Raw genomic sequence first — 24,780 nt, forward strand, 5'->3', positions numbered from 1 at the left:
CAAAAAAGATCAACAGCGAAGTATATCTACAGCAGTGAAAATGAAGGCCGCCTACTTTTACTACTTCGGGTGTAAGGTGGGGGACCAAGAACAGAGCTGGGCACCACACATCTGCTGCACAAGCTGTCACACAACCTTGACTCAGTGGTTGGTGGGCAAGCGCGCGAGCATGCCATTTGCGGTGCCCATGATATGGCGTGAGCCGCAGAATCATCATGATGATTGTTATTTCTGCTGCACAAGCATCGCCGGCTTCAACAAGAAGAATAAAGGTCACATCAAGTACGCTGACTGCGTCTCTGCTCGTAAACCTGTGCCTCATGATGACGAGAACCCCGTTCCAACACCTCCAGCTGATCAGAACATAGCTGTAAGCAGTGGTGCAGAGGATGGTGATGATGAACCTTTTGAACCCGACACTCAAGAATCACACCTTCTGAACCAGGGAGACTTAAATGATCTTGTAAGAGATCTCTCGCTGTCAAAGGCGAAGGCAGAGCTGCTTGGATCAAGGCTGCAGCAGTGGAATCTACTTGAACCTAACACCAAGATATCCTTGTTCAGAGCACGTCACAGAGACATGGCTGAGTTCTTTGAGATGGAAGACACGATGACATTCTGCAGTGACATCAACGGTCTGTTGAAAGAACTTGGGTGTGATCACGATCCTGCAGACTGGCGCCTCTTCATCGACTCGGGGAAGAACAGCTTGAAGGCTGTTTTGCTCCACAATGGCAACGAGAAACCATCAGTCCCACTGGCTCACGCGTTCGGCATGACAGAGACCTATGAGACGATGCGGCAGCTGCTTGATTCCATCAAGTACAATGACTTCAACTGGCACATCTGCGGAGACTTGAAAGTGGTGGCGCTGTTGTTAGGGCTGCAGTCAGGCTACACGAAATACATGTGCTTCCTTTGTCTCTGGGATAGCAGAGACGACAAGAATCACTGGACGAAGAAAGATTGGGAAGAGCGAAAAGAGCATGTACCTGGTCGACACAACGTGAAGCATGTCGCCCTTGTCGACCCAGCCAAGGTTTTCCTTCCACCACTCCACATAAAGCTCGGCTTGATGAAAAGTTTTGTACGGGCAATGGATCTGAATGGGCGTGGGTTTTTATCCCCAAATGAATGGGCGTGGGTTGAATGGGCGTGAATACCTCAAGGAAAAGTTTGGCAACACCTTGTCGGAGGCCAAGATCAAGGCTGGTGTCTTTGTTGGACCGCAAATCCGACAGATTATGAAGGACGAAACTTTTCCGACAACTCTAAACCCCAAAGAGCTGGCAGCGTGGAGGAGCTTCAAAGCTGTGACGGACAACTTCTTGGGGAACGAGCGCGCGGACAACTATGAAGAAATAGTGCAGCAGCTGCTGGAGTCCTTCAGGAAACTTGGCTCCAGGATGTCCCTGAAAATCCATTTCCTACACCAGCACCTGAACTTCTTCCCTGACAACTTGGGAGCAGTCTCGGACGAGCACGGCGAGCGATTCCACCAAGAGATTTCACTCATGGAGACGCGTTACCAAGGGCGGCACAACCCGAACATGATGGGCGATTTCTGCTGGTTCCTGCATCGTGAAACTGACACAGAGCAGCACAAACGCAAAGCCAAATGCCCAAAGCATTTTTAATTACATTCTAGTGGAGTTTTTCTGTAATTTCTATAATTTTGAAGCATTCATGATGAAATAAATGAATAAATGAATTTTTGTAAATTTCATTGAAATCCTGACTTCTAGGCAATGGGAATATTTCTGTTACTGAAAATCCTGACGTGATACAGCAAAACGGTTATGATTTTTGAAATCAGCGTACCCAAATTAGTCTAAATCACTTTACACATCTCCAGTAAAAAATTTTTGTTGTTCAGTGAGATGGGTTCCCACACCCAGCCAAATGGCATGATGACAATTGAAGTCACCACATATGAGGAAGAGAGAGTTGGGATGAGAGGATCGAAGTTGGTCCATGTTTTCAGAGAGCGAGATGTAAATGGAGTCATCACTGTTTGGTGGATGGAACAACACAAATATAAACATGAGGTGGGAGTGGAGGGGAAGCTGCAGCCAAATGTATTCCTGGGGATGTGGGGAAGAGAGGACAGTGCATGGTGAGTGAGGAACAGAGTCTTTGATGAAGAGAGCAACTCCGTTGCCAGGACGAGGCTCAGGTCTGTCATACCAGAGGAAGGAGTAACCAGGGAGACGTGATCTCAATCACGGTGGTCTCACTTCATAAATTACCCCCAGGTGGCGAGGATCTTTATAATTATCCCTGCTGCTGATTCAGCCAAAGAAAGCTGCATAAAGCAGCCAAAGAAAGCTGCATAAAGCAGCCAAATAAAGTGCCACAAGCCAAGAAAAGCCCTTTGCTGTTTTAAACCCTACCAGTATTTCTCTAAAGCTGCAGACATTCACAAGGAGCACTTACATGAGAATCCCAACACTACATGCCCACCCTCCTCCTCAGCTGTGAGACCAGTGTCAATACTTGTTGGTGAGTCATCAGTGGAAGCGTAGACAGAAAAGCGCACCACCGAGGCTCCCAAGCATGAACCACATGCAATGTCAATACTTGTCATCACAAAAAAAACAATTGCTTAACCCCACTTTTCACTTCTTATGCATGGGTAACAAGACCAATCAGCACTCACCAAATCAATTACCCCCAGGTTGCTAGGATCTCTATAATTACCCCCCCCCCCTACTCTTCCAGCCAAAGAAATCTGCAGAAAGCAGCCAAATGAAGCTAGTAATCCGTTTCATGATGTTGAATCAGAACGAAAGGAATAATCGTCGCAATGGAACCATACACAGGGTAGTAAATATGCTTTTCTCTTTTCAAAAGGTTTCAGAGCCAAAATAATGATGTCAATTCAAATAGCATCAGGAAACTGAAAACAATCTTGAGAAAAATGCAACATTGACTGTAAAATATCGAGAAGAGGACTAACATCTGACGAGGGAGTCAGAGATGTCTTGAAGGAGGAAAGTTTCTGTAAAGCGGATTATGTCTGCTTTGTCAGTGGCAACCTGTATGAAAAGATGTCAGGTTTGAGCGACGGCCTTCAATGTTTAAGGTCCGTACTGTTGAGGAAGAGGGAGGGGAGAAGGCTTTGGGTGCAGGGGAGAGGAGTGGGAGGGTAGGATGAGGGAGGAGGAGGGGGGAGGTAAGGAGAGTTGTTGAAAGAGTGTGGGGGATGGCAGAAGAGCTAGGAGAGAAGACCGGATGAGGAGGAGAAAAGGCTTGGTGGTGATGGGTTGAGCTTCAGTGGGGAAAAATAAGAGAAGTGGCAGAGGGCAGTTGAAGATTGGAGGTGGTGGAGTGATGCGATGGAAGAGAGAGGGCAGGAGAATGAGGCAGCTTTATGGATATGAGGGGGGGACTTTGAGAAGGGGAAGTGAGGGGAGATTGGAGGGAGAAGTATTAGAGGGGAGAGTTGAGGGAAAAGGGTGAGGGGGTAGATTTTGAGAAAGGTGAGAGGGAAGCTTGGAGGGGAAGGGTGTGAAGGTTGCTTTGAGAGGGAGGGGTGAGGGAGAGGCTTTGAGAGGGAGGGGGAAGAGAGCGGGCACGGCCAAGGGGCAGGACGGCGATGGGAGAGGTGGGGAGAGGGGAAGGATGAGACTTGGTAGTGGTATTTTGAAGAAGGGAGCGGGCAGGGGAAAAGTACAAGAATTGAGAGGTTTGAAGAGGGGGACGTGTGATGAGAAGAAAGAAGGAGCATGTTTGAGATGTTGAGAAGTGTATTGATTGAGTGAGAGAGTGAGATATCTGTTAGGTTATGATGGAGCCCACAGATGGTCGAGCACCACACACTTTGGGACAACAGAGGAGGAGCTGATATTGAAGCAGAAGACAGTGAAGAGGTGCTTAGAGCTGAGGTAGGATGAGGGGCAAGAGGGGAGGGGTAAGGAGAGGATATAACAGGTTGGGAGTTAGGAAGAGGTAGATTTAAGGAGGTGGGGTGAATTGGCACTGAAGTTGGAAAAAACCAGACAATTGATCCTATGCACTAAGCGAGTGACGTCACAGCGGAAGGTAAGGCTCCGCCATATTGAGTTGCAAAAAATCATGGCTACCACGCACGTGTCACACGAACTTCTGGGCTATTTCCATGGATTAGATGGTATTTCTAAGAAGAGGTACTGCGAAAAACTGAAGCTGTGTGGTCTTAGTGAAGATCCTTATATTATTTCAAAGGATAAATGGACAACAGAAAGGAAATTTTGGCCTCAAATATTATTCCCTGACATCTATGTTTACCTTGTTGAAATGCCGAGTCCTTACACTCTAGCCAGCCTGAAAGCCTTCAAGAGTATGGACGCTTACTCATATTATGTCGCCGGGTTTGTTCGTGGCATAATCTCGACGAAAGCTGACAAGAACTGTATTATAATCGTGAGGGCAAAGTAAGCCTGTTTTCTTTCATTTCACTATTATTGTATTCGTTATTGCTTGTTTTGTTCAGCAACCAGCATCACTTTTTTTTAACCTGACTGCTGCCACAAGTTAAGCTGTCTAAATGCTAAGTTTGTAGAAAATCTTCGTTCGTCAATTTGCTTACAGATACATTATATTTTTTCCATGACAAACATCTATATATTAATACTGAAGGACCAATTTTGTGCTCCTCCTAGCGGTCGCGTCACGTTTTTCTCGGTACTGTGACCTGGACTGAAAGAAACTTCGTACCTGTAAGAGCGCATCGCACATAGTGGCAAGTCAACTTTCAACTCTGAAGCAGAATAAACACTTTTCGTTTTACATTCTTTTACATGGCGACGTGTGACGTCACCCCTGAGAGGCGTAAGGACGTCATGACATCATCGGTCATTCGCTGACGTCATTACGTCTGTCGTCGACAGACCGTCACCACTGAGAGGTGCAATTCCACTCCTCAAAAATAGCGTCTGCAATGTAAAACCCTCTTCTGCACATGCTGACTACCTCAGAATGTGAATTTGACACAAAAAATGTAATAAGAAACATTGTATCTCTATATTAATACTGAAGGACCAATTTTGTGCTCCTCCTCGCGGTCGCGTCACGTTTTTCTCGGTACTGTGACCTGAGAAGTTTTGACACGGTGTTTGTACGTCAAAGTAGACACGTGCACAAATCAGGGGACTTCTTCACAAGTAGTGTACACCAAAAATGTCGTGTACAAGGACGTTTTGTAGGCCTCATTAGGTAAGGCCATGGAGTACATCGATTGGGATCCGGCTCTTCCAAGAGCAGCCACTGGTTGTCATATTGGGCTCATGGAACGGAATCCGTCTGTGATGGGGTTTCGGCTAGTACGGTATAATGCCACACTGCTGTGGATATTTCCAAGTGCTAGTTTTTTTTTTATGTATTATACATATCGATGTGACTTTCTGTAGTGAAACAACTCAGAACTGTGCGCGTTAGACAGCTGTTAGAAAGGCGATCTCGCCTATCTCATTCTGTCAATAAAACAAGGGATAGATTGCATTTTAATGATACAAATCAGACAATATTTTGTAACCACCAGCTATTTAATACCAACTACTGAAATAACGTATCAGAAATTAGTTACATACCGGAGACAAAATGAAGGCGACACAACCAGTCATGTTCGCCAGGTCGCCATTTTTCTCTTCTCAGAACCGATATCCAAAGATTTCGTCGGTCTACTTCGGCGGGAAAGCGGTAAAACTGCACTCCAGAGCCTTTAGTATATCGCTGAGTACATTCCGGGGCACAACTCTTACCTATTTGCAGAAAAAAAAATCGCTTGCTTGGAAATAACGGTGTAGTTGAAGTGGAGACTATCGGTTGTTATGGACGCGGTATACTTTCTTGCCACGCAATATGGCGGAGCTGCCACAGTCACGTGACCGGTGACGTCATCTGAATAACGCCTATTGATAGAACACGAACATGCATTGCAAAGTGGGAGTTATTAACTTTTTAAGTCAAAGATACGATTAAAGGCATAACGTGAGGGATACGATAAAGGAGAATGGAGAAAAGAAACGTTGTAACAGAGGGACTTTTCAGACAAGGGATGAAGGAAAGGTCGAATTGAAAAGTCTTTTGAAGAAGAAGAGTAGCGAATTATGATACACTACCGAGAACCACATGTGTGAAGGAGGAAGTTGTAATATTGCAAGAGACCGGTTTTTTTAATCATTATTTTTGATAATGTGGTGTCGTAGTAGGGGTGCTCCAAGGCAGACACGAGCAGGGGAACAGCACAACCCTGCTTTATTGCCACGAGCGAGAGCGTGAGCGTACGTTGCCCGTAACTCCACTTTATTACGTACTCGATGCACTCTATAAGCCACACGACCTACAGGCTCCACAGGCCACAATGGCAACAGCAACTACAACCACGCTTCAGGCGGCGCGCACTCCTATATCCCGTGCAAGCACGTGACCACTCCAAAACCACTCCTCCACCACGCTCCCCACATCATGCCCTGCCCCCGCAGGCCCACTACACCACACTCCTCCCTCCTAAAACTATGATTATAAAATGACCATCATCATCATAATAAGCATAACCAGCACAGAATACCATGATATAAAAGCAGAGAGGTACAAAAACGACAATAACCAAAAAGCATAGGCACATCACACCATATAACGTGTCGATGCGAGCGTGTGGAACTGCAATGGACAGGTTCCGAAGACTGAGTTGCACGACGAACCCACAAAAACCCTGACCGCGTTACAGATATCAAGAAGCAAGGCGGGAAGCACAGCATCACTACGCAGCAGAAGCGCCCCCAGGCGGCTCATGCTCACACGCCCTCCGGCGAGGTCACGACGACCCCCCCGAGCAAACCTCCCCCGGCACCATCAAACGCCCCCGGCCGACAAGGCGGCACATCTCCCCCAGACAGACCTGAATCAGATAAACATTCCGAGCCCGGAAGCTCGTTGTCTGGACTCCGTGGCCCCAGCGCAAACCCGTCTGACCTTGGGTGGTGACGCTGAACAGCGCCGTCGGCTGGGTGCACCAACAACCCCATAACAAACCCACGCATTACAATCAGCAAAGATTCCAACGTACGTCCAAACGGCATTGGCGAGAACAGAGAGTTGCGCCCCAGGCGCCAGGCACGTCTGACCTTGCCGAAGCCAGGGGTGGGGGTAACGCTGAACAGCGAACCAGCCCCGGCTCTGAGTCACTCTCTGAGACCCACACGCGAGTCGAACCGGCAATTAGTCGGCTGCAATCCCAGCAATCCCATACAAAACCACACATCAAATTCACTCATGCCATAAAGCAACAAGAACATCGTCTGCACAGTTGCAAACTTCCCTTTTCATACAGCGCGTTCTCCCAATATAATCCCCACATATGACAGGGTAATGAACCGTGGGCTGCCCTCGCAGCTGGAGGCCAGTAAAACCTCTTTATTTGCCACGATCGCCCCCAAAGCCTTCATATCACATCGGTCATATCGAACATCCCATCGATTGATCCCAGCCAAACATATTCTCCCACACGAACTGTCGGCATTTATTTTAACAACGTTAAACTGCATCACTCGAGCAATGAAAATCAAATACGCAACAAACAGCAACCCATGAATCACATCACATGTCCGTCTCTCGGTTGTCGTCGCGACCCTGCGATGACCTGCTTGTCGTCGACGGTCGCAATCCGCGAACTTCTTGAACGCGACTAGCTCACTCCAATTCCCCGCTGAAATCGCCTGAACGACACGGGCGCGCATTGTTTCATGAGCGCAGCCGAAGCGCGAGAGCTCATCGCGGCTGGCATGGCTCCCGTTGCTCCAGAACCGTACATCATCGTCGCAGGAAGCAATGAACGGCCGCTCCCGTTGCATCGTTGCGGCTCCTGCCGCCAGAACCTCGCCCTCGGGTCTCGAAGGAGGCCCGGGCCCACACGGAGGTATGTGCCCCGAAGGAGGCACAGGTGCACCTGGAGGTACGAACTCCGAAACAGGAACTGCGAGCCCCTCCCCTCACACCACGAACCGCGGGAGTGCAACCCGCTGCCCCTGTTGGGCAACCAAGACGTGTCCCCGCCAACCGCCGGCAGCGCTTCACCGGCATATGTGTGCAATGCGAGGGTAGCACGAGCGGACTCAACTCAACCCGATCAGTGCCCCGATCATCTCGACCTCCACTGGCATTGGTCCTGTCACCGTCGGACCAATTGGAACCAGGTTCAACATTGGCAGCATCAGTGCCCCGATCATCTCAACCTCCACTGTCATTGATCTTGTCACCTCCGGACCAATTGAAGACAGGCTTAACATCGGCAGCATCTCCCGCTCCGGGTCGCCGGGATCTCTGTACCCAGGCTGCAAGACTCGACCCAGGGCGTCAAAGTGTACGCCATGCACCGAACACCGTACCGGCAGTAGGTCTCGACCCAGGACGTAAGGGTCGCTTCGCACACCACCATCCATGACCGTTATGATGGGCAATGACTCTCGGCACACACACCGTAGACGTCCCCGAGTGCTCAGACCGCCGTCCGACTGACTGCATTGCCACGCTCGGCCACGACCAGCGCCGAAGACCGTGCGCGCCTGGAACACCGCGCTGACCTTCAGACCATCGGCTGCGCACCGACCATCGAGACCCCGGACATTCCTCAGAGCTCATGCGACGTCAAACGCCGCGTCTGAGCTGAACACCATGCCCTCGTCCTTTAGCCGTGACCCCGCAGAAACCATTCCCGAGGTCTGCAAAGTAGAAATAAAACGAACTCCGAGCGCGGCCGTCGTCCACTCAACGTGACCGTGCGCGCGATAATGAAGTGATACCAAATCACTCAGCAGCCGATCATGCTCCGTTGACAGCGAGGCGAGCAAGATCGTTTTGCGCTTGCTTTCATCGTCCACATCATTCGCGTGGAAATAGCAGCCCAACTGTTCAGAAAACAATTCGAAGTCATCTCCGACGAAGACGGGCACGCGTCCGTGCGCCGTGCCCCGACCTTCTGCCATGCTCGAGCCGGCCGTGATGGCGAGACGCCTGGCCCCGAAACCTGTGCGTGCGGCGCGCGAAACCCGCGATGCGCTCCTCACGATGCGCTCCTCCGTGACCCTCCCCGGTGTAGATCTCGAACCGCGCGGGATGCGCTGAGTTACTCGCTGCCGCGATCCAATAACCCAACCACTCTGCACACGCCGATCCGAACAGACTCGTCGCCAAATGTGGTTATCATGGTAGGGATGCTCCAAGGCAGACACGAGCAGGGGAACAGCACAACCCTGCTTTATTTCCACGAGCGAGAGCATGAGCGTACGTTGCCCGTAACTCCACTTTATTACGTACTCGATGCACTCTACAAGCCACACGACCTACAAGCTCCGCAGGCCACAACGGCTACAGCAAATACAACCACGCCTCAGGCGGCGCGCACTCCTATATCCCGTGCAAGCACGTGACCACTCCAAATCCACTCCTCCACCACGCTCCCCACATCATGCCCTGCCCCCGCAGGCCCACTACACCACAGATAAAGATTACGTGTGATAAGGTAAAGGAAAGGTTGAAGAAAAATCATGAAGGTGTATGGTGAATGTGGATCGGCTAAAGTCGAAGGAAGCTGGTAGGTCGGCGAACATTGCAGGAAGAGGAAAAGGGGGTAGCAAAACACGTGGTTATAGGAGGTGTAAGGTTAGAAGTGAAAAGATATAAAATCTTTTTTTTAAGATTAGGTAAGATTGGGTAAAGGAAAGGTTGAAGAAAAAAATTGTGAAGGTGTATGATGAGTGAGGGTTGGCGAAAGTAGAAGAAAGATGGTAGATCAGCCGAAGGAGGAAGAAGAGTCGGTACAAGAAGTCACATGGTTACGTGGGGAATAAAGGAAGGAGGGGAAAGGGGTTTTTTGTTGTATTTTTTTGTATTTTAAGACAGAGAAGGAAAGACAGATAGGCCTCAGAGAAACTTGACATGACAAGACCGACGAAAACTCACCAAATAGCACAAATTTTAAAACAAAACCGATCTAGGAACACAATAAACATGGAGGCAACAAAATAAAGTCAAAACGTGACAAGCAACGACCGAAACTTATCTTTGAGAAAGTTGGCAGAAGCCCCTGAGAGAACCAACCGTCGCCTCAAAAACCAGAATCAGATCACGTTTTTCCACGAATTGGGGATTTAATCATGAACACCCGAGTATAAAATTATTCATGAACACCCTGGTATCCCATGGAATGGGGAACGTGTGGGTGAAGTTTCCCCTTGATCTGTCAAGCTGTTCTGGAGAAGATTTTTTAAAGGTTTACCTTCAAAAAATCATAGCTGCCAAACCATGTGACCTATAACATTAATATTTACATCCTATATTCCACAAGGTTAGTAGATCATGTGCATGAAGTTTCAGATCGATCTGGTAAGCCGTTCTAAAGAAGATTTTAAAAGCTTTGCATGTTCAATGCAATATGGTTGCTGAACCACATGACCTATGATGTCATCAATTTTTTTCTCTCAAACATTTTGCTGTTGGACAACACAAAAATTTTCATACTGATCGGATAAAGCATTCAATGTGTCGAATTATGACGTCATAATGAAGGCCGACCAATGAAATCATCCTTTACAAAACTTGTTCCCCATGGGGAGTTCTTGATATGTGCCAAATTCCAATTTTCTTAATGGAGCGGTTTCAGAGATACAGAGGTCCAATTTTTTTCTTTTTTCCAACATGACTGCCACAGCACGTGACCTATGACGTCATAATTATCATTAAAAAAAAATTCTACACGAATAGTCACACCTATGGTGAAAATTTCATATCAATCGGACAAGTAGTTACAAAGAAAATGATTTTAAAATGAAATAAACCTGAAAAATGCCGGCGGAAGAATAATAATATAGAATAACTAGAACGGGCACTCGGTAGAGCGCATACCTTCGCCGCCGCTACTTTTTTCCGGGCACATTTGAAAAACGTCATTTAAAAACGTCCATGACGTCACAACCATCAGTCCGATGGACGTCAAATTTGGTGTTAGACGTCATTGAAGGCAGTCCAACAAAATGGAATGATAAGCACTGAAAAAAAATCGAAAGTTTAAAAATGACATCATCTTGTGACGTCATTTTGACGCACTTCCAATGACGTCACTACCAATCGCGGACTACCATCCTGAAAGCTCTTATTTCACGGAACATTTTAACGTTGGTTTCATGTCAATAGCTCTATTAGATCTGAAGTTATGCCTACAAGTATATTTTGACCTTGAGTGTGACCTTGACCATAGAGTTAATTTGCAAAACCTGTTCATAAATAAGCAGATATTTTGGTATTGATCATAATGCCTGGATTTGGGACAATTTCCTTTACAAATTACATAGATATTTGAATATAAAATATCAGGACATTTTAGCCACAATTGAAAAACGTTATGTTCAAACGTCAATGACGTCATAACGGTCAGTCCGAACGGCGTCAAATTTGGTGTGTAACGTCCTTAAGGTACGTCCTACAAAACGGTATGATCAAAACTGATGAGGTCGAAAATTGAAAATTTACGTCATCTTGTGACGTCATTTTGACGCACTTCTGATGACGTCACGTCAAATCTGACACCACGTATCCGAAAGGTATTTCATCATGGAACAATATGGCGTTGGTTGCATGTCGATAGCTGTCTTATGAAGGAAGTTATGCTCAAAAGTTTGTTATTGACCTTTTCATGACCTTGACCTTGACCTTTGACCCGATCGCTCCCAAAATCTAATCAAATCGGCCTTGGATAATCACGAATCATCCCACCAATTTTCATGCAATTCGGTTTAATACTTTCTGAGTTATGCGAATAACAAACAAACACACATATTCACAAATAAATAAATACACAGCGACCAAAATATAACCTTTCGCAGAATGCGAAGGTAATAATAATAAGACGAAGAAACAAGAAAAAAAATAGGTTACCCAGCCTGAAAAGCTTGGTAACCCAGTTACCTGTGAAATACATAACTTTCATTTGAATCGGCAATATGAGTAAAAGTTCTCCAACTCCCCCTCATACAAATTGAATCCCACACCTTTAATTGAGTATCCTGCATCAGAGTGCTAACCAATCTGGGACTGGTTCTTGCCTAGAAACGTTTCTCAACTGGTGATACAACCCAGGGCTCTTGAAAGAGGATGGGCCTCTAACTACTTATACTATTAAATATGCGTGTACATAACTTAAATTAGAATCAGCCAAATGAGGACTGATGTCTCATCATGAGACATCGGTCCTCAATTGCTCGATTGTAATTAAAGATGAAATAATGTCGATATATATATATGTAACAGTTACATTTTTATACATACATTTTTTGAAAGCAAGCTTAACTCCCTAATCCACGTACCCATGGGTCTCAAACACTGACCTTTCCTTCCGGGGATCATGTTGGCTCAGCACCGCCTGATTTTTGGCTTTATTCTCAAAAGAATAGGAGTTCTTCATTGTTGTTAATTTAACTCCCATGTGGACAACCAAAATCTGCAGAGAAGATAAATTTTCAAAATTGTTGAAATGACATAATTTTGTGCACGTGCTGTGATCACATCGTACTGTATGAGAGATGTACAGTAATTATTTACATTTTCACCCACATTATAGGCAAGTGATTCATTAACTGAGTTAATAAACTGATTATTGTTTAATGAAGGTGAGAGAATGCTTGATATCTCCGTTAAATAGCTTGTCAATGACTTTTCAAATTAAACATTTCTTGCAAGAGCTGAACCAAAGTATATTTAGGGCATGGAAACCAACAAGAAAAAACAAGATTATAATACAATGTGTTGGTCTCTGCATAAGGCAGGTGTGTGTGTGTGTGTGTGTGTGTGTGTGTGTGTGTGTGTGTGTGTGTGTGTGTGTGTGTGTGTGTGTGTGTGTGTGTGTGTGTGTGTGTGTGTGTGTGTGTGTGTGTGTGTGTGTGTGTGTGTGTGTGTGTGTGTGTTTAGAAGTTGAATCACCTGTCGGTATATTTAGACTTTAGTAACACAACAAGAATTGTTTTTTTTAAAGCTGGAGCAAATATTAACTCAGGAGTGCAACACGGCATTGATGAGCCAAATGGCCTCATTTCCCTGTTTTCCGTCATGCAAGATGATGGGATCACTCCTTTCTCTTTCGTATGCAGCACTTGGTGGCAGGTAGCATCATTTGCTTGGAGCACAGCTGTGCTGCTAATGCAGTGCCCCCTATAAGTTAGAGCAGGAATTTATAATTTGGCCAGAGTGGCAGCGATGGCTTGCCTCCTCTTCAAGAATATCACTGTGGGATCTTTCACATCCACAAATTAATGCTGGCAGACGGGATACCCAGTTTAACGTCCAACCGAGAGACAGAACACACAGTGATTGATTGCCCTGCCTGTTCCTTACGTTTCCCAACCCTTGGGCCAATTTCCTCGAAGATTAACCTCTCAATACAAACTTTCAATTATCATTAATCACATTGATGTAAAAACATGAAATAACGGTGTCTTGGGCGATCAAGCGCAATATGTCGGTTGCCTCCCTCAATGGGAGAGGGTAGAGATAAAGGTCTGATCTGTCAGGTATCCAACCTATTATATTTAAATATTTATTTTGTATATGCAGAATGGAAATTAATAAACAAAGGGTCCATAGTCACCACTGGGCAACACTCGAGTCCAACGAGTGATCGCATGATCCTGTATGACCTTAAAAAGGGAAATGAAGCAACTTGGCCCACCATTCTGTTGCACTCCTGAGCTTGCGACAGGTGTAAGCGCACATTTTCAGGCTCAGCCGTTTTGGTTTTTTCTAATATTTCCCCCTACCCCCACCCTCACTGCCTCATGTTACACCCCAATATTCTTCCACTTGCCGATTCTTCCTCCAAATGTCCATCTGTTGTGTCCTTCCCTGTTGTTGGTGTGTTTTCATTATTTCCACTGGTAATGTATTTATCACTTTGCTTCTTTACAACTTAATCTTACCCAATAATCTTCTTCATATTTCACTAAAGTCTTAAAACCTAATCTTTATCGGGTGACCAATCTCACCTGTAATTGGAGGGAACAACCAATCAGCTCTCATTTCATAAATTATCCCCAGGTGGCGAGGATCTTTATAATTATCCCTGTTGCTGATTCAGCCAAAGAAAGCTGCATAAAGCAGCCAAATAAAGTGCCACAAGCCAAGAAAAGCCCTTTGCTGTTTTAAACCCTACCAGTATTTCTCTACAGCTGCAGACATTCACAAGGAGCACTTACATGAGAATCCCAACACTACATGCCCACCCTCCTCCTCAGCTGTGAGACCAGTGTCAATACTTGTTGGTGAGTCATCAGTGGCAGCGTAGACAGAAAAGCGCACCACCGAGGCTCCCAAGCATGAACCACATGCAATGTCAATACTCGACATCACAAAAAAAACAATTGCTTAACCCCACTTTTCACTTCTTATGCATGGGTAACAAGACCAATCAGCACTCACCAAATCAATTACCCCCAGGTGGCTAGGATCTTTATAATTACCCCCCCCCCTACTCTTCCAGTCAAGGAAAGCTGCAGAAAGCAGCCAAATAAAGCTAGTAATCAGTTTCATGATGTTGAATCAGAACGAAAGGAATAATCGTCGCAATGGAACCATACACAGGGCAGTAAATGTGCTTTTCTCTTTTCAAAAGGTTTCAGAGTCAAAATAATGATGTCAATTCAAATAGCATCAGGAAAGTGAAAACAATCTTGAGAAAAATGCAACATTGACTGTAAAATATCGAGAAGAGGACTAACATCTGCGCAGCGTTTTACTGGAGTAAGACCATTCCTTGATGTTTCGGTAAAAGACCCTTTTTTTTTTTGCAAAGGGCGTTAAAAAGGTTTTATGAACAGGATACTCGCAATAAAGCACAAGAAGCACTGTTTTTATACTGAATGTGTTTTTTATTTCTTCATATGCAGCCTGTGGCTGCTTAGCTACATCATTTTTCTGGGGGCACAGCTGTGCACTGATGCAATGTCCCTGTTACCAGCACACTCGTACTCACGTTGCCAACCTCAGAAGGATGACAGACTGAATCAACCCGACCTGGTGTTAATTATATGGCCCAACAGGGGCTTGAACTCAAGACCTTAGGATCTTAAGCCAGCCACCTGAACCATTAAGCCAACACCAAGCCTTTTTACTATGTAACAATGAAGAATATGTTTCTTCATTACACACTAAAACGTAAAATAAAACTGTGTTTGTCACACTGTATTGTGAGCATCTCAATTGTATATACCGTAAAACATTTTGAACACCCCACATATGCTGCAGTCTTCAGAGAGGCTTTTCAGCTGGAAATGGATTGGTCATTTCCGACCATTTCCAATAATCGAGACATTTGAAGCACAAGATCAATGTATTTGGGATTCCTGTATCGACTTTCAATTTAATTATTTCCTAAACATCAAAGTCAATCCAGTCATATATATTATGTCTAAAATATGGCAAAAGAGTCTTACAGTGAAAGATCGATTAAATATTGATTTGCAAGCAAGATAGTTACTTACCTTGAACGAATAATTGGGGAGTACAGGTAATAACGCCTTTTATATACAGATAGTAAGGAGGTCAATCCCGTCAGCAGAGGCGGCATTACGCTGTCAATTCGTCATTTCGACTAACCAGCCCACCTGAAACCGCTGCGCAGAACAAACGTCCCTTTCAACGCCGATATATTTTGAGAAAATAGATTTCATTTGTGGTATAAGGACTCGAATCAGACTCTGGACTCACTTGAATAAAGACGAGCGCTGGCAGGATATCGGCTTTAGAGGTATGCACACTCGCTTCTGAGCTGTCTAGCCTGCCGGGTTTGAATCTCGACTCGGCTATAAAGTGTTACCCAGGTGCTTCACATGCAGGACGTTGCATATTGGTGTGTGTGTCGTTTATCGGAAGGACATTAAGCTGGAGACCCTCTGACAGCATTCATTGGTGTACGTTAAAGAGTAGGTTATTTATCGCCGGCTGACATCAATTCAAACTTGTCACCATCAGTCGAACGTCAGACCAGGCCAGCCGGTTCTGATCAAGACTTGGAACAACAAACATTCCCTGGCCGACCCAGTATAGTAGTAGTAGTAGTTGTCGTGGTAGTCACTGGAAGAAGAGACTCAAAGTTGGAGTTTCGATGAGAACTCAAACTTCAAGCACACATTCTTCTAGGCAGACCATATTTCCCAAATGGCCTCAAAAGTCAACCACCGAATGGGCATATTTGGACACGTAAGGTCTTTTCTTCGCCAGTCCGAACTTTTGACAACTTACAAGGCCTTCATTTTCGCTAGATGTTGTACTGCTCTTCCCTTTGGGCTGGTTCCTCGATTTGTTCCTTTTGTTTCTTCCCTGTTTTCCAATTCCACTTCTTGTATTTCATTCGGTTTATGTGCAGCTTGTTAACCCCACCTGTCCTTCTCCCCCTCCCCTTGATCTCACTCTCACTTTGACTCTGCTGATGGTGTTTCCCCCTTCACATTCTGTTCCCTTCCATTCTGCTCTACCTCTTCCACAAGCGTCGATCATGTGTACAAAAAAGAAAAAAAAGCGTTTTCTAAAAATAAAAAAGAGAAAGAAACCCACTATTAGGTTTCGGGTCTCGAAAAGTAGCCACACCAGTCGAGAAAGCCACTCAATAATATTTGCATATATATTAACTATAACTCGTCACCAACAGGGGATCCTCTGTCATTCAAAGTCCTTCCTTGGCACACCTGATCTGTTATCCACCTACAAGGCCTTCCTTCGCATCTTGATGGAGTACTCTCCCCTCTGGGCCCGTTCCCCTGTCTCACACCTTGTTCAGCTTGACGCCATGGAAGCCAAGGCCTTCAAGAGATTATTGGAATCTCCCACATTGAAGCAGAGTCTATGGGCCTATCACGTCACCATCGCAGACAGGTCGGTGGTCTCTCTGTCTTTTTCCACCTCCTTTCTGGTCTTGCACTCTCTGCTCTTTCCGTGCTTTGTCTCGCCCCAGGTTTCTACAGGCCACACTCGGTCCACCATCAACGCCTTTCAGGTAAAACACCCTAAATCCAGGATCACTGCTCACCTCCACTCATGTCTTCCTCTTTTTTTCTTCCCATCTGCAGAATCTACCTTCACATTCTCTTCAATCTCATTCTCCCCTCCAAGTCTTCAAGGCAGCTGTTCACCACCATCTCAGATCATCCCCAATCCAAAACCATGATCTTTTCAACCTTCGTTAATCCACCCTAATCCCTCCTTCCAAATTTCCCTCTGTATCCATCTTGTCCACCTCATGCATCCTCTCCTGCCCCCCATTTTTCCCAACACCCATAGTTTGTCTTCCTCCCTCTGTCTTAGCCTTCGGCTCTGCTGTTGGTGTTTTCCTCCCTCTGCTGTTATTTTTGCCCTGTTGCATCCTGATCCATTCAGTGTACTCATACTAGCTCTTCCATGAGCCTCGACTATGTATATTAAAATATATATTTTTAAACTGCTTCATGCTGCGCTGTGTCCTGCTTCAGGTACCATACCGTGCATGTTTGCTTGGATGGACTGCATATGGTGTGCGGAGTACTCGTATACGCATTCGTACGAGCTCTTCCACGAGCTTCAACTATGTATACCAAGATAAAAAAAAAAAAAACAACTTGGCACGAGTAATTCAGATTAGCTCACAGGTATAATTGAATTCCACAGTTAGTTAGGAAAAACCTCAAGAAAACTTTACTCGAACCCTTTAAACTCCACGAGATTTGATTGGAGAAAGTCACACGCGGAATTCGACCTTCAAATCTCAACTCCCGTGAAGTGCACACTGATCACTATATGCAATTATTGACATTTTCACGGAAGTTGTCAGTTATCTCCATTGTCCTGAATTCCTCGGTCACAACATTCCTGTTAAAATTCCTTCTTGGCTGTCTTTTCATGGTGTCATTTCGGTAATGACAAACGACATTTTTTCCTTGAAATTCCCTCGTGCAATCATCAGATAAATGATTAAGCTCACTCACCTCACCACGGCACCCTTGTAGGAGAATGCGTGACACCTGGCTGGAAACGACATCGAAAAGGACGAACATCTTTGCTGAGTTTGAGTGTCGCAGGAAGCCTTGTGTTGGCTGCGTGGTTAAGGAGGCTGGCTGAAGATCTTTGGTTCTTGAGTTCAAGCTCCTGTTGTGCCGTTGAAATGAACACCAGGTGGGTTGACTCAGCCTGGCATCCTTCTGAGGTCGGCAAAAATGAGCATCAGCTTACTGGAAATAAGGGGCACTGCATCAGTAGCACAGCTGTGCTTCCAGAAAATGATACAAGCAGCAGACACAGGCTCCATACGAAACAACTGTAACAGGAACTTCCTTTATTCATGGTATTGGGTAAAAAATAAATTTTTAAAACCTTGATATGCCGTTTCGTATTTTAATAACATATGATTGTACAATCAAACTTTGACGAATCCCTATGATCGATCACACATCTTTCGTGTTCCACAGCAATTTGTTTCGCTCGAAAGAAAAACGTTTCATGGAGGCCTTGCCAGACATCCACCTCGTAACGAAGGACCCAAATGAGATCAGTCATCATCAGTTTCGTGTGACGTCATATTCATCAAGTTGAATGGTGTTTGTCATCCTTCATGAACGCATGTTGGATTAGGATCCAACTACGATTCGGCCCGATGGATGCATCATGACTGAGAATGCGTGCGTAATTAAACATGACTGCTTGCGTAATTAATCAGTCGGGAGGACGGGGAAATTCTCGAGAGATATTTTTAGTGTTTTTAGATTTGCTCATGATATTGGAATTTGTTTAGGGTGCCAGCACACAGTGGCCTACTCTTTCAGCTCCACGAGCTGTAGTGCTAACAGAAAGGACACCCGGCTTAAAGTCCATCCGATGGATGGTTCACTTTGTGATGCAATAAACACCCTGCTTGCGAGGAACCAATCCCACACTCACGTCACATCGGGAATCAAACCGACTCAACAGCTCAAAGGTCAGTGTGCCACATCTGCACTATCCTGTCGGAGTTGTTAAGTTGTGCAAAGTGTCTTTGATCCTTAATCCAAATGTAAATGTTCTACATTATCAGAGATGGATGAAACTCCCTTCTTTACTATCCACCTTGTGTATATAAGAATTCTTTGTGCGTAGTAAGTACACATGATTGTCCTCATCTAAATATGACCCAAGCTTTTCCTATTATTTGTTTTGTTTTAGAGAAACACTACCCCCTCCTTCATGTTCCAATTCTTGGTAAAGGTGACCCTCAAATACATAATACAATGTACACCAATCAGCCGTTTTAAGCAAAAAAATCACATGCCTGTACGGCTCGTTCTGAAAATCTAAAGGTTGTTCGCAAGCCCCAATATCCACAATCCTCGATATATGTTGTGAAGAGCTGATTTACGTGAAAATTCCCCGTTTAATCTGAACATGTCAAGCTTCCATGAATACTACCAAGAAACATTTCCTTCTATTGAAAATATTGATGATCCTTGTTTCTAATTGACGAGTCAAATCTCAACAGGTGAGCATCAGAGGCAGAAATATGGTACCATAGATGATCCAAACAATGAGCAGCTTGTATGAGAAACCGAGTACCAAAGCACTGTACACAGATAGAAATAACACCATTGTTATAAGAGGTTTCTTAAGCCTGGTGTTGGCTGCCTTAAGATCTTAGGGTCTGAGTTTCAGTCCTTGTCGTCCCGTTGAAATAACACCCAGTGTGTTGACTCATTCTATCATCCTTCCGAGGTCGGCAAAATGAGTACCAAGTTCCTGGTAACAGAGGCAGTGCATCAGTGGCACAGCCGTGCTTCCGGAAAATGATGCAACCAGCAGCCACAGGCTGCATACAAAAGAAGAAGTAGGTGAGCTATCACCTGCACCTGGGCCAGATTCCAGCCATAACCTAAAGCAGGCATTGCATAAGTGGCACAGTCACACCCTCAACCAATGATGCTACCCCACAGCCTTGTGCCCGACAGTCATGGCCAAAAATATTTGCACCCTTGAACTTTTTTCAAATAATGCACCATTTTTTTCCAGAAAATTGTTGAAATTAAAAAATATTTTGGTATCCACAAATGTATTTCTTTGGTTTGCAATGGAACAACAACAAAAAAAGCTGAAAAAAATATTTTTAAATCTTAGCTTATTCCACACAGAAATCCTAAAAAGGCTCAGACAATATTATTGCTACTTTTTGGAAGTTGTTAGAAATAATGAGATTTCAAGCAGGTGATTCTCCTTTACTTTAGAATTGACCTCACCTGTGGTGAGTTGCTGCAATATAAAAACCACTCATTCAACCAGTTTGAATAGAGAAAAGGAATCATTCTGCTGTTTTGTGTCACTGTGTGTACCACCATGAGCATGAAGAAAAGAAAGAAAACCAGAGAATTGTCTGAGGAGGTCAGACATAAAATTGTAGCCAAGCATGGACAATCTCAAGGTTACAAGTCCATCTCCAGAGACCTTGATGTTCCTGTGTCAACCGTATGCAATGTTATCAGGATGTTTAAGGCCCATGGCATTGTAGCCAACCTCCCTGGACGTGGCCGCAAGAGAAAACATGTGTCGAAGATTGTAGCAAAGGATTGTTTGAATGGTGGAGAAAGCACCTCATTCAACTGCTAAACAGATTCAAACTGACCTTCGGACACAAGGTACGACAGTTTCAACTCGCACCATCCATCACCAACTCGATGAAAGGGGGTTCTGTGGTAGGAGACACAGGAGGACCCCACTGCTGAGAGAGAGACATAATAAAGCCTGACTGGAGTGTGCCAAAACACCTGAACAAGCCAAAATCCTTCTGGGATAATGTCCTGTGGACAGATGAGACCAAATTAGAGCTTTTTGGTAAAGCACATCATCTCAATGTTTACAGAAAACAAAATGAAGCCTTCAAAGAAAAGAACACCTTCCCTACAGTCAAACATGGAGGAGTTTCAGTGATGTTTTGGGGTTGCTGTGCTGCCTCTGGCACTGCATGATTTGAATGTTTGCACGGCATCATGAAATCAGAAGATTACAAAGGCATTTTGGAGTGCAATGTTCAATCCAGTGTCAGAAAGCTGGGTCTCCATCAAAGGTCATGGGTCTTGCAGCAGGACAATGACCCCAAACACATTTCAAAAAGCACCCAGGAATGGTTCAAGACAAAACGCTGGACTGTTCTGAAGCAGCAGCAGAGTCCATGCCTCAATCCCATTGAACACCTGTGGGGAGATCTGAAAACAGCAGTTGGGAGAAGGCACCCTTCAAATCTGGGAGAACTGGAGCAGTTTGCACAAGAAGAGTGGGCCAAACTGACAGTGGAGGGCAGTGCATGTATGAGTGGCCACGACTGTATATGAAAGACGAAAAAGAGATTTCTGTTAAATTCCCTAACTTACAAAATGGTGGGGTTTTTTTTGGGTTTGGTCTCTTGTTAATATCCCCGAGTGTCATGAATTACTGTCCTTCACCCTGCTTGTATAGTTATTGTATATACTATCGTCCATGGGTCATGAAGTTTGGTGTTGATTCTTCGCTAGGATTAAGCTTCACTTGACTCTATATTGTTATATTACGAACAATATATTCCAGGTTGACAGCATAGCCGATAGACACAGACCTATATGCATACAGCCAATACACACATAGGGATATGTGTATACACTATACAGCCTTTGGCAGGATAGCCTATAGAGGTATATGCATACAGCCTCTAGCAGGATAGCCTATAGTGGTTGCCTCTGAGCTGTCTATAGCTTTGGTAATCTTGACTCGCATAAACAATCACCATGGTGTCTGGTAGCATGTAGAATGAAGATATTCTGAAGGATAATACCAATACAAGAAACCACAAAATAATTGCTTTCAATTTCAAACCATGAATAAAAGGAAAATACAAATCAAAAAATATTTTAAACTTTTTGATCCTTGAATATGAGCAAATAGACCTGTATGCCATACAGGAGATTGGGATGAAATGGAGATAACTATATTAAAGTATACTTCAGGGTGAAGCTATTCTCAGAGAGGTTAATTAAATGGGTCAGCACATCTCTATCAGCACTTTATATTTAAAAGTTTTCCTTTTCAAAGGCTTTGTGTTTTGTTGGAAGAAGAAGGCCTCTATCATTCAATGCTCCATTGTTGCATTTTATCCGTTCACCATTGTTTAATCTCCTTGCGAATCAAGACAACGTTTCTCCAGCTGCACACACACTGTGAATTCTCAGTGACAGTTAGAACGTTAGTCATGAAGATCCAACTGAGGGATCGTGACTTTCAAGCCTTCTAAATGTCTTTGAAGGGAGGGTACACGTGCCAAGTTTGGCTGAGATCGGCCAAAAACTGGAATTACCAAACAGAGTCCTGCTTTGTCAGGAAATTTAATATCTATATGTTATGTGCACGAGAAAGGGTGTGGGAGGGGTATATACATTGTGAGACTATACTATCAAATTCACCTTGATGTGGCCTGGCTTCATCGTCATGCATTCAGAGGCAATCTATCAATCATTTGGACCCACAGCTGTCCCTTAAGCCTGTATTAACTGCACCTCTCCCCTCCTTTTTATGATTTAGCGTTCTCCTGGCATCCGCAAAACCGCCAGCTGGTGAAGCGCAATTATTCACTCTCATGAACGCGCTTCCACTGCTCCAGAGTCCAATGGCGGTGAGCTTTACACCACTCCAGCTGACGCTTGGTGTTGCGCATGGTGATCTTAGGCTTGTGTGCAGCTGCTCGGCCATTGAAACCCATTTCATGAAGCTCTCGAAGAACAGTGTTTGTACTGACGTTGCTTCCAGAGGCAGCTCGGAACTCGGTAGTAAGTGTTGCAACTGACGACAGATGATTTTTCCACTCTACGCACTTCAGCGGTCCCGTTCTGTGAGCTTGTGTGGCCTACCACTTCGCGGCTGAGCTGCTGTTGCTCCGAGACGTTTCCACTTCACAACAACAGCACTTACAGTTAATCGGGGCAGCTCTAGCAGGACAGAAATTTGAAGAACTGACTAGTTGGAAAGGTGGCATCCTATGAGGGTGCAACGTTGAGTCACTGAGCTCGCCAGTACGGCCCATTCTACTTGCCAATGTTTGTCTGTGGAGATTGCATGGCTGTGTGCTTGAGTTTATACACCTGTCAGCAATGGATGTGGCTGAAATAGAAAAATCTACTAAGTCGAAGCAGAAGGGAGGGGGGGAGGGGTGTATCTCACATTTATAGCAAACCTATCATGATTTAATTGGTCTTCAAGTACAGTACTTTTTCGTTTATCAACCACCGTCACCCCCAACTGGCAAATTTAACGTAATATATTAGACACTGGAAGGAAAGAATGGAAGACATATCCAACTGAGAAGAGTATTTTATTGCATTGTATATTTGCTAATGACTGTTAGTGTAGTTGATAGTAGAACAATCGTGCAAATTATGATACAAGCATCAAATTTGGCATTTCTGTTCTGCAGGGCTTTCTGATCAAATCTGCCCAATTGGCCATTTGAAAATCCAAATTTTGAAAAATTTGAAGAAAAAAAAAAAAACCCCAAAAAATTTGAAGTCACAGCTGGCTGAAATTCTTGAAGCACAAGTGAACATCCCAGACAGAGAACCAAGGGAAGATGCAGTCATCATTGATGGCTCAGCACATCAATGCCCTACCTCCACGCATTTCAAAGATATTTGATGACTATGCTAAAGAAGACATCATCCCAAAGGTGGAATCCTATGGTGCCAGGTACGAGAGGGTGGACGTCGTGTTTGATGTGTACAAGAAGTCAAGTCTGAAGTCCGAGGCAAGGTCGAAAAGGGGGCAAGGAATCAGAAGAAGAGTGACAGGAACCAGTAAGACCCCAAGTAACTGGAGAAGCTTTCTTCGAGATGACAGCAACAAGACTGAGCTGTTTCACTTACTTGTGGAAAAGATGTGTGAAGCACAGATGACAAGCACAGTCATTGTCACAAAAGGAGAAGATGCCATTAGCAACACAAGGAAGTCACTGGATGCTGTGTCTCTATGTTGTCATGAAGAAGCTGACACTCAAATATTTGTACACGCCAGGGATGCAACGACGGATGGTAGAAAGTCCATTATCATTAAGGCTAATGACACGGACGTACTTGTCATAGCAATATCTGTACTGCCATCCTTACAGGAACTAGGTCTTGAGAACATGTGGATTGCCTTTGGCCAAGGAGCCAAGGCGCGATGGATTCCAGTCCATAAGGTAGTTTCTGCAATAGGGCCTGAGAAAGCTAGAGGGATCCCATACTTCCATGCGTTCACTGGATGTGACGTTGTGTCTGCCTTCCGCGGTAAAGGGAAGAAAACTGCATGAGAGACTTGGAACGTCTTTGATGATGTTTCTGAAACATTCACCAATCTCAGCCAGCATCCAACATTGATTCGTGATCTTGACTTTTTTGAAGTTTTATTTTTTTCTTCAAATTTTTCGAAATTTGGATTTTCAAATGGCCAATGAAGCAGATTTGATTAGAATCCCCTGGAGAACAAATGTGCCAAATTTGATGCTTATATCATCATTTGCACGATTCCTCTCAAAAATTGCTGTTATCTGCCCCACTATGTATCCATCAACTTTAAGGATTAGACTTCAAGGAGGCAGGAATCATCAAGAGATTTGGGTGTATGCAGAACATAATTCTGAACAGGGAAGGTTGCTGTTAGAGTATGGCATCCAATCACATTGTAATGGACTATCTTCAGTTCCTTGTTGTGATCACCCCATTCATCGATAGATCTCCAGACAATGGATTGAGTAATATCCTTCAGAAAAGCCCA

At 44.7% G+C, this 24,780-nt stretch overlaps 1 protein-coding gene across 4 annotated transcripts in view; it reads right to left on the bottom strand.

Moving 5' to 3' along the window:
• Positions 1-18,187, bottom strand: part of SLC12A3 (solute carrier family 12 member 3) — a 121,169-nt gene extending 102,982 nt beyond the window's left edge. For 2 of the 4 annotated variants that reach the window (XR_015060204.1, XM_085888919.1), the window contains exons 1-2: positions 17,979-18,187; positions 12,360-12,472 (exon numbers count right to left, since the gene is read on the bottom strand). Coding sequence is in view for 2 of the 4 variants with exons in the window: in XM_085888919.1 (XP_085745045.1) it covers positions 12,360-12,472; positions 17,979-18,047 (182 nt within the window). In the remaining 2 variants the exon portion in view is untranslated. Of the gene's footprint in view, positions 1-5,570; positions 5,845-12,359; positions 12,473-17,978 lie in introns of those variants that run through there. The other 2 variants (XM_085888920.1, XM_085888922.1) reach the window with 2 other exon arrangements.
• Between the last annotated feature and the right edge of the window lie 6,593 nt (positions 18,188-24,780).

This window comes from Eptatretus burgeri, chromosome 7, assembly GCF_056783735.1.
Source record: "Eptatretus burgeri isolate ZD-2024b chromosome 7, Ebu_testis_v1, whole genome shotgun sequence".
In the NCBI taxonomy this organism is placed as follows: domain Eukaryota; kingdom Metazoa; phylum Chordata; class Myxini; order Myxiniformes; family Myxinidae; genus Eptatretus; species Eptatretus burgeri.